The sequence below is a fragment of the Gossypium raimondii genome, chromosome 5 (assembly GCF_025698545.1).
Source record: "Gossypium raimondii isolate GPD5lz chromosome 5, ASM2569854v1, whole genome shotgun sequence".
Lineage (NCBI taxonomy): Eukaryota > Viridiplantae > Streptophyta > Magnoliopsida > Malvales > Malvaceae > Gossypium > Gossypium raimondii.
In genome coordinates this window covers 22,844,339-22,854,914 of record NC_068569.1, presented here as the reverse complement: position 1 = coordinate 22,854,914, position 10,576 = coordinate 22,844,339, and the positions used below count along the sequence as shown (strand labels likewise).

The window sequence follows — 10,576 nt, the reverse complement described above, 5'->3', positions numbered from 1 at the left end:
AAATTGCAGAAATACCAAAATTCAAAGACATTTTGGTAATTTTCTATTTTCCTCAATTTCCACCCAATCTTGATCTAAATTAATATTTCATTCAATATATTAATTTAAATAATAAAACAATTCATTTCATGCAATTTGGTCACTTTTTGACATTTTAGCCATTTTACCCTTAAAATTTTACTTTTATTCAATTTAGTCCTTGATCCTAAAACATGCAAATTAGTCATTTTAATGAAAACTCATGCTAGTTGAATAATTATATATTTTCCTCCTTCTCCTCCTCCTCCCATTCCACATCCTTAATGTATATAACATGCTTATATATAACATTATCTATTATATATAACATTATCTATAATTTCACTATTTATTTATATGTTCATTCAAAGCTGTCCACTTGAGTCATAGTCACTACATTATTTATATCTTGAGCTACGAAACTCCGAATTAAGATCCACTAAATTTATATGAAACTAGACTCACATATCTTCTTACCATAAAATTTTCAGAATTTATGGTTTAGCCAATAAGTGCAGTTTATTCTTTAAACTCATCCCTGTTCTGCTGCCTGACAGTTTCAACCCTTCTTCACTAAAAATTAATTATCTCCTCGTACGGGATTTGGATGATGTTACCATTTGTTTATATTGAAAATAGACTCATTAAAGATTTAAACATATAAATTTAAGCCCCCAATTATTTTTCTCAAATTTTTGATGATTTTCCAAAGTTAGAACAGGGGAACCCGAATTCATTCTGACATTGTCTCACAAAATTTATTATATCTCATGATTTACAATTCCATTACTTACACCGTTTATGGTGATTTTTCAAATTTAACCTACTGCTGCTGTTCAAAATTATTTTAGTGCAAGATGTTGATTACTAAGTTTATAACTCCCTTATTCCCTTTCTCTATAATATTTCTCATCTCTTTCACTTATTTCCCTTCACTAATATATCAAGAACATAAGACCTTATATAAGAAAACTCTACTATAACATCATTTCTATGCTTTTTCAATAATATTAAACTTAAAAATATATTGAAATCTTGATGTTCTTACCTTATCCTATTAGTTTCAACCTTTAACTTGATTTTCTCTCTCCCCCAGCTTCTCTTTCTTGAATCTAACTTGATGTTCTAGCTCCCCATAGTCTCCTTGTTATCTTTCTCTCTTGATGGATATGGAAATTCTTTTGATTTCTAGGTGAAAATGGTGAATTTTTGGTGGAATGACCAAATTGTAAAGAAAGCAAAACTTTCTTTCTTTCTCTCTTCTTCTCACGTTGGTGCATGGGAAAAAATGGTGGGATGGTGATTCTTCATCTTCCTTTTCTTATATATACTAAATAAAATAATAAAATAATATTTAAAAATTAAATTAAAATATTAATAAACTAATATTTATTTATTTATTTAATCTAAAATATCTCCAACATCATCATTGCCTTCTAGATTTCTCTCTCTTCTAATTGATCATTTTGCCCTTCATAATCTTTAAAAATTTCATCCTTGAGTCATCACTTAATTTGGTAAAATTATGATTTAGTCCTCAAAATTCTTCACATTTTCAATTTGGTCCTAATTCATCTATTTTCCTTAGTTTCTAGATTATTCCACCCTTAAAATATTTACACCATTGGTCCTTCAACTTTTTCATATTTACACTTTACCCCCTCAAATTTTGAGTATTTACTCTTAATCAACAAAACTTTTCTCACTTTTGCGATTTAATCCTTTCTTGAATTAATATATCATAATATACTTCCCAATATTGCCATAACTCAAAACTTCCCTTTTTGTCATTTTATTTCCTTATTTTACTATATCAATGATACCTACTTTCTTACTGTAGTAATTTTCGGGATATTACAGTAGTAATTTTCGGGATATTACAATTATATTTTTTAAATTAATATGTCCGGGTTGGGTCAGACTCGGGTTTAGCATTTTTAATCTAGGTCGAGCTTTGGTAGAATTTTAGGCCCATTTTTCAGGTTGGGTCATGCCCAGGCCAAGAAAACGGGCCTAAAATTTTGCATCAGCCAAGCCCGACTCGAGCAAGCCCATAATTATGTGTATCCACGTGGAAGTCCATGTGTATTTCACTTTAGCATTTAATTATTTTTTAATTAATTAATATTAGAAAATATTTTTTTAAAAATTTTTATTTAAAAAAAATAATTAAGTGCTAATGTGGCATCCACATGAATGGCAGTCCATGTGTATGTCACGTCATCAAAATTAACATATGTTAATTATTTCATTTATTTTTGAGGTTATTTGACAAACAATGCAAGTTTAAGGGTTAAAATAGGTGAAAAATTAAATGGAAGCTAAAATGACTTTTTCTAAAAATAAAGAACCAAATAAGTTATTATGCCAAAAAAAAAAAACCTAATTTATAGAATTGGACCCATCAAGTTGAGGTTATTTGCTCATCTCTACCTTTAATCATCATGTATTGGATAAATCTGGATTTTGAAACTTGTAAAGGGAGAAAATAGGGCTTCATCCCGTTTTAAAACCCGATCACCAATTCATATTCCAAAGTAATTAAGTACTGGTTTCCTCCTCCACTGAGAAGATCGAACAAGCACTCAGAGGAAGACTTGACATCCAGCACATGTGCTAAAGCAAGTCCTACTATACTATGCTAATGCTTTTCTTCTTTTAGCACTCAAGTTGCAAGAAGTTCAATTCAAAATTCGAGGATTCAAGCTTTGAATTAGACTTAATTTCACTTATAAAATTAAACTCGATTTAAGTTTCGTTTGATCAAAACTTTTTACTCGAAAAAGAATAGCTCCATTTAATAACTGAAAATAAAAAAGAACTCTGGAGAGCAGGCCATTTGAAAACCTAACATCATCATGGATCTTGAACTGGTGGGTCTAGCCATCATGCATCCAGGCAGGGTCACAGTATAAACAACATATCAATTGTTCATCTGTTACAAATTTCAGTTCCCAAGAAGGTATATTTCCAGCAAAAAGGATGGAAAAAAATTGTAGGATTAGACGTGTGGGTATGGCTTTGAAATGACATAACCTCGAGACCTTAACAACGTTAATTTCTTCAAAAAAGAAAATGGCAGGCCAACGCAGTCCAGTTCATCTGCCCCTCACGCCCAGACTATGAACTAGCTAGATCCAGAATATGAGAAAATCCTCTGGATATTTTCTCGTCTTTACCCATGAGCAATCTAATATCTGTTGGCACTAATTTAAGAATCTTTCTAACCGTGTTAGAGTTAATAAGGACATAGTTGGATTTTAGTTTTAAAATTTTCATTCGATATCTATTATTCGAATACAAAATATGTATTCAGATAACATATGTTGAATTAATTAGTTACAAAATGCGTATAATTTTTATATTATATATATAATTAGATCTTTAGTAGTTTTTAACTCGCATTTTTAATAGTTTTTTTAATAACTTTATTATAAGCTCTAATTATATTTATTTTTTTGATACAATGCTTACAACTACCTATAGCCTCTTTCCAACTCATAAATATGAGGATAATGCATTTCAGCACACTCAAATCCACGTCCTTCTATATTGACAACAATGCCAATACCAATAGAGTTAAGATTGAATCGACAATTTTTTTAAAATTATTAGATTATTTAACTTGATTTCTTTTTATGAATTTAGATGTACAACGAATAATAGTATTTAATTTAGATTTTACTTTGAATAATAATAGTCCCAATATCATTCTCCCATTAAAAATATAATGTATCTTATTATTACACACTTGTTGGTAGCACTAAATAACCAATTTTGATATTTAGTCAAAAGGCTCAATATATATAAATATGTCAGTTTGAGTTATATTAGCATATATGAAAATTATATTAAATAAATAAGCATTGTTAAAAATTATGTAAATAAAAATATTTAAGAACATTTTACCAAAAAATTCTAAAGAAAAAGTTTAAGAACAAAGACAGGACTATTGTTAATGAATGGTTTTAATTAGTGGGGATTTAGTAAAATTTTAAAAATTTTAAAAGTTTAATGAGATTTTTTAAAAATAATTGAAGGGTAATTAAAATTTTTAAAAATTGTGTGATATTAACGAGAATTTAAAAATTTAAGAGTTTAATTAAAATTTTTTAAAAACTTTCAAAAATTAACTTTGAGGGTTTTATTAATTTTTTTAAAAAGTTTTAAGGGAAAAATCAAAATTTCAGCTCCCGAAACCCTTATAGAGGCCCGCCCTGGTTTGAATGTAAACAGTGACCAAAATTTATTGGTATATATAAAATGATAAAAGAAGACAAATATTAGAGGTTATTCAATTTTTATTTCAAAAGAGTGCAATATATTAAATATCATCATTGTGGGAGATACGTAGTTTTCCTCTGGATCCAAAATAAAGTGTCAAAGATCCATTGCCTATGCAAATCTGTTGTTATAGAATGAGTGGGTTCATGTCGACCTTCAAAATATTAAGCACTCAATTTTTGTTTTTCCTAGCAAGATACCACAAGCAGAATCGTACCCTCTACAAAACCTTTCCTAAATAGCTATAATCGCTTCAAAACACTTACATTAAATTAACACACTGTCGTAACCTTTCTCAATAAAAAGAGAATATCTTTCTAGAATACCCCACGACCCAACGTCAAAGACAGAACAATTCCTTAAATATTTATTAAATTCAAGAATTCAAGCTCCACCTTGATCTCACACTATATTCCTCCTGATGCTGCGCAACCAGCTTCTTTCTGGACAGAACTATCTATACTCAAAATGACCCAATCATTAGTTAAAGATGAAGACGAAAACTTGTCTTGTGCGTCATTTGCCGTGCCATTGTTAGAAGAGACGTATTGCTTTGCCCAGATATACGACACCTTGATAATTTCACTATCAATCCATGAAGCACCCTAAAAAATGAATCATCCATTCCTCTTCCATGGTAACAATTTAATGATAAATTTTATAAAAACCATCATTTTATTTCATCATCGAATTTTTTTCATATGTTTTACTATATGTAACAAACTAATCACTCCCATTACTTATTTCTAGTAAAGAGAATAAAAGTTTTCACTTATTTTGAAAATATCTTATTTTTATAATAATTTTATTTATTTTTTATTTTAAATTTAAATTTGTACTAATTATTTTTATTTTTATTTAATTATTTTAATACATGTGAATATATGTTGACAATTATCTAAATTTTAAAATTATACATAAATTTTAATATGATATGATGTATAAATTTTATATAATCACACAACATCAAAAATAACTAACACGGTTATATTTTTTATTGAAAAATAAATAGGCACACTCAACACAAACAAAACACCGTTAACCGCTGTTAATTAGAGGGTTAGTAAAACAGGAGAAAAATGGGAAACAAAAGAAAAGAGAAATGACGGAGAAAGACGGAAAGTGATGGTCCCCACAGTTCCTGTTCCAAACAGTGAAACATCGATATTCGGTTCAAATCAAAGAAGGGGAAACTCTCCAATTTACCGCCTTTAACAAACTTTGAGAAGCCTTTCACCGATTAGGCTTTGCCTTTCCATTTTTGGTAATGGATTCCACCATCTCCTTCATTTCATTTCATTTAAGATTTAACTCTTTGTTTTTTTTCCCCTCTTCATTTTCACAACTTTCCCTGAAAAACTAGAGATAAAATCAATCATGGCTCGAGGGAAGATCCAGATCAAGCTGATAGAGAACTCGACCAACAGGCAAGTCACGTATTCGAAGAGAAGAAACGGTCTTTTCAAGAAAGCTAATGAACTTACAGTTCTTTGCGATGCTAGAGTTTCGATCATCATGTTTTCCACTACTGGTAAACTCCATGAGTTTATCAGCCCTTCCACCACGTAAAGCTCCTTCTCTAAAACCCTAGATTTTTTTTTTTGAAACTTAAACTATATTTCATAGAAAAAAAAAACAAAGCTTATTTGTTTCTCTTTCTTTTAATAGAACGAAGCAAGTAATTGATCAGTACCAGAAAACCTTGGGGATCGATATCTGGAACACCCACTATGAGGTCTATCTCTCTCTCTCTCTCTCTCTCTTTTCCTTTCTGTTTATTTTTTGTTTGATTTTCATTAAAACGCCATAAATCTCTGTTTTATATTGAATTTTTTGGAGTTTTTTTTATATGTAGAAAATGCAAGAGCAGTTGAAGCAGCTGAAAGAGGTTAACAGGAACCTGCGCAAAGAGATTAGGTAAATAATAATAATAATTATTTATTTTTATGAAATTCCATTATAAATATATTTATATATGATGAAATCAATGTTAGGAGAAGGATGGGCGACTGTTTGAATGATTTGAGCATCGAAGATCTTGGTGCTTTGGAACAAGAAATGGAGAGCTCTGTCACTCTTATTCGTGATAGAAAGGTTTGGGCTTTTTTATAACCAAATTAAGGAACTTTTCAACTAGGGTTTTCATTCTTTAATCTTCCTTATTTGGCATTTTCTAAGTTAGTTTTTTAACTCTTTTTTAGTCAAAAAGAAAAAATGGTTAGATTTATTTTTCTTTACTAAGTTCATATCTCAAGATCTTTTTTCTTTTTCATTTGCTCTCTAAAAATTACATATCAGAGAGCTATAAAAAGAAGAAGCTAGTCTAAAAGACACACACACACAAAAATATATGACAAAGAATTTAATCACCATCAACAGAGGTTTTAGAAAGGTAACAAATTCTTATTTTCATTTATGATATTAAAAAATTCATATATGGATCATCATTTCATATATTGTTCTTATTCTTTACTTGTATTTACAAAGAAACGTTTGCATGAAAAAAAAAGAAGACTTGGATGGAATTCCTTTTCATCAGAATCTAAATTTTTATGTTTATAATGTACGACAGTATCGTGTTCTCTCCAACCAGATCGATACTTCCAGGAAAAAGGTAATTGTATATATAAAATATGTGTGGTGATAAATATTTGTATATTTCAATTTAAATATTCTAAATCATTTGAATTTAACAAAATATATAAAGTTGCTCCATCTCTTTGTTGCCTGAAGGTGAGGAATGTGGAAGAGATACACAAAAATCTCTTACATGAACTGGTAAGCACCTCCTTATTAATCCTTAAATTAATTAGAAGCCATTTGAAACCATTGTTTTTATATGTTAAATTATGTTGATTCAAGGAATCCCTGAAAGAAGATCCATATGGATTAGTTGATAATGGAGGCGATTATGATACCCTGATCGGGTATCAAAATGGAGGTCCTCGTATATTTGCTTTACGCCTGCAGCCAAACCATCCTAGCCTTCACAGTGGCGGAGGCTCCGATCTCACCACCTATCCCTTGCTTGATTAAAATATCTATCTCGCCATGATTTCCGTATCCATAAGCTAAGTTCATGCACTGTTAATCATATAATATTGCTGTGAAAGCAAAATTGGTGTGTACTGTTACTTTTACTTTAAAAATTATCGTCACTTTTATTATGTGCCTATGGTGTATCGTATCTGTTGGAGATTATGTATTTGATGATTATGGAACATTTTCCCGTTCTTCGTTTTCTAAATTTCTGTATTTAAATCTTATGTTAAAGATATATTTGGATATGTGTATGCTTTGAATTGTTGGATAATTTTTCTTTTTCTTTTGGCCTATGCTGTGATAGTTGCACGTAACCTTAATATACTCGATCCTGTTGTATAGCTCTGGCTAGTCTTGCTTTTTTAATTGACCAAAAAGGAAATAGAGAATTGCTTTACATAATCCGGACACTTATGCTCCCTTTGGATTGAATTTTACCCATAGTGAAATAGAATATTGGCTGAATATTCTTTTTCACTGAACTGATTTCTTGTTTGAAAAATTTGAGGTGTGGTGCAATTGAGCACTCTCACCATACTGCTGTTCTTAATTTTTTGGATGGAGAAAAAGTTGAGATCAATTTCTTTATAACCCTTATTCTCTGTTTTTTTTTTTTTGAGTTTTATAGAAAGTAAAAGTATTACTAGATATTATTATATAATTATTATATAACAATCTAATAAATTTATAAATTTATTATCATAAATATATAAGTTTAATTATTATTTAATATAAAATTATTTAAACATATTTAAATTTTATTGTATATGATTTTAATATTTTAATTATCATTTTATAAAAAATACAATTTTATATTATATTATATTATTTAATATAAATATAAATTTAATTATTTATTTTATTATAAATACATTGTAAACTAATGTCTATAATGGTAATTTTTTATTCTCATCTTACCACTACAGCTGCGTTTGAATTCAAATATACACCCATCGCTATTTCTGATCTCACCGCTATAGTATTCAATTTCACTACTACAGTAACTAATCTCATAACCTCATCAGAGATAAATACACCGCCCATCCAAACTAAGGCTTAGTTTGGTTTGGACCTAATCATGGCTGGACCACTTGGCCTAGCTCGAAAGCCTACCCAAAAATTGGATGGATTTGAACAATAATATAGGCCCAAAAATGAGTTTTGATAAAAAAAACAAGACCCATTTTCTAAATGGGTTGAGCCTCATGTATGGTTTTTTTTTTGCTTGGACCTGATTTGACTCGAATTTACCAAAAAAAAATCTGCTGTTTTTTTGTTGTTTTTTTCACTATTTTTGCTGTTGTTTTCTCAATACTTTAGTGTCATTTCGCTATTATATTGCTACTATTTTGTTATTATTATTTGGATATTGTATAACTCTTGTTTTATTATTAATTTTGCTACTATTTTAGATGTATTTGTTTGTCAAGTTGAACCTATATTAGTGTCATTTAAGTGAATAATTTTTAATTTATTTTCAATTTGTTGAAAAATATTTATTTTAATGTTTTAGTGTATTTAATATATTATATTTTAAAATTTATTTTATATAAAATAATAATATAAAAAATAATACAGACGATCTAAGATTAGATTTTAACATTTTTATTCAAATTGATCAATTTAAATAAAATTTTAAATTCATTTTTCGAATTAAACTCAAACCTATAAAACGGGCCTAAAACTCTTTTACGCTTGTCCTCGGTTTGATGCAACACTAATTAATGCAATGGAGTCAAGCCATGAAGCTATACATAGCTAGTAATTAGCCTTAGCTGATCTCATTTAAGGCAAACGGTTGACCTTAGGTTTTCTAAATCGATCTTTAATGCACCCAACGGTGTAAGTTCTGCATACAAACAACCCTTGGAGATGCAAATGTTGTTATTTCAAATCATCAATAAAATAAATTACATGTACAAATGTAGCTGATGTATTGAAATTTATAAATTTTATTTAAATAAACTGAAATTTATAGATCCCGAAATAATGCAAAACAATGTAGTCTTATAGACACTGTAGCGCCAAGAGGTTACTTCATGGCTCTCCGTATGAATCTGATGCAGGGCTTTGCTATATAGAATGCAACACCAAGAGGTGGGGTCGCGGTGCCTTGAGTACATTCGAAACCTTTCTGCATTACCGCGTTGCGCTGCTATTATACAAAGTCACGACACCCTAAGCCACCAAAAACCCTAATCTTTGATCGGTTTCTTTTCCAATATTTTTTTTTAACATGCAACCACCATGAAATATTTAAACCATTTATCTAAATTTATTCAGTCATTTATTTGCATTAAACAAATGTTATATGTTCATACAATCTATGTTGTCATAAATTTCTAATATGTAATGTACAAACCCAATAATGCCCGGGCCCAACTAAACCTAGAATGGCCCAACACATGTAGGCCCAATTGAACTAGCCCAATACTACAGAAAACCTTAGCAGCAAGTAGCCGCAACAAGTAGCAACCTCCCCAGCCTCTAGCCGCAGCAGGACTCGGAGATCGGCCTCCCCACGCGCACAATTCGCTCCACGACACCTGCAAAAACGGGTTCAAAGAATCCGAAAGAGAAAAAACAGCAAAGACAGATGTTGATTTTATTATTTTTCTTTTTCTTTTTCGGGCTATAAAAAGCCTTTAGAAATCTGTAAAAGGGGAAAAAGAGAAATACATGACAGAGAGAAAAATCAATAGAAAAGCAAATATCAGTTTTAAGGTGATTTATTAAAATTTCTTTAGTTTTTTATTTTTGTTTAGTTTCTGTGCATACAAAAGTAAAAGAAAAGGGAGAGAGGCTTACCTCGCCCTCAGATCGGCTCGAAAAAGGGTTAAAAAACCCAGTTTGGCGCGCCTCCGGCCACTGGTTGCGATGAAACCACGGCGGATGGACAGCGGCGCAAGGGACTGAGGCGAAACCCTAGCAGAGGAAATTTTTTTTCCTTCCTTTCATTTTTTTCTTTTTATTCTGCTGCAAATTGATTTTTTTTAAAAAAAATACTGCTTTAAATAGCAGAGTAAAACGGCGCCGTTTTGTCCAGGCCTCGACCCGCGCGGTGACCCGACCCGAAGGGGAGGATCCGCGCGTTTGGCTTTTAAGGTCTAATTGCGCATTTGGCCCCTGTTTTTTGTGACTTGCTTCAGTCAAACCGATTTGTTCCTTTTGCAAATTGAGTCGCATTTTTTTTGTGTGTTCCAATTTAACCCATTGATGCGCAGCGTTTTGG

The 10,576-nt window shown here is 30.4% G+C and overlaps 1 protein-coding gene and 1 long non-coding RNA gene across 2 annotated transcripts; one reads left to right on the top strand and one right to left on the bottom strand.

Moving 5' to 3' along the window:
- The first annotated feature begins 5,613 nt into the window (after nt 1–5,613).
- LOC105770918 (floral homeotic protein PMADS 1) lies at nt 5,614–7,615 on the top strand. The gene is made up of 7 exons (XM_012592284.2): nt 5,614–5,867; nt 5,971–6,037; nt 6,158–6,219; nt 6,297–6,396; nt 6,875–6,916; nt 7,036–7,080; nt 7,165–7,615. The coding sequence occupies exons 1-7, from the start codon at nt 5,680–5,682 to the stop codon at nt 7,336–7,338; spliced, it is 678 nt and encodes a 225-aa protein (XP_012447738.1). The 5' UTR covers nt 5,614–5,679; the 3' UTR covers nt 7,339–7,615.
- A 1,993-nt stretch (nt 7,616–9,608) lies between these two features.
- Nucleotides 9,609–10,323, bottom strand: LOC128041347 (uncharacterized). The gene is made up of 2 exons (XR_008196267.1): nt 10,153–10,323; nt 9,609–9,890 (listed from the first exon to the last, which is right to left on the bottom strand). It is a non-coding gene; the product is annotated as an uncharacterized LOC128041347 (long non-coding RNA).
- Between the last annotated feature and the right edge of the window lie 253 nt (nt 10,324–10,576).

Coding starts and splice junctions, on each gene's coding strand:
- LOC105770918 (XM_012592284.2), top strand. CDS start 5,680: ATGGCTCGAGGGAAGATCCAGATCAAGCTGATAGAGAACTCGACCAAC. Junction 6,220..6,296: donor AACCTGCGCAAAGAGATTAG/GTAAATAATAAT, acceptor AATCAATGTTAG/GAGAAGGATGGGCGACTGTT. Junction 6,397..6,874: donor CTCTTATTCGTGATAGAAAG/GTTTGGGCTTTT, acceptor AATGTACGACAG/TATCGTGTTCTCTCCAACCA.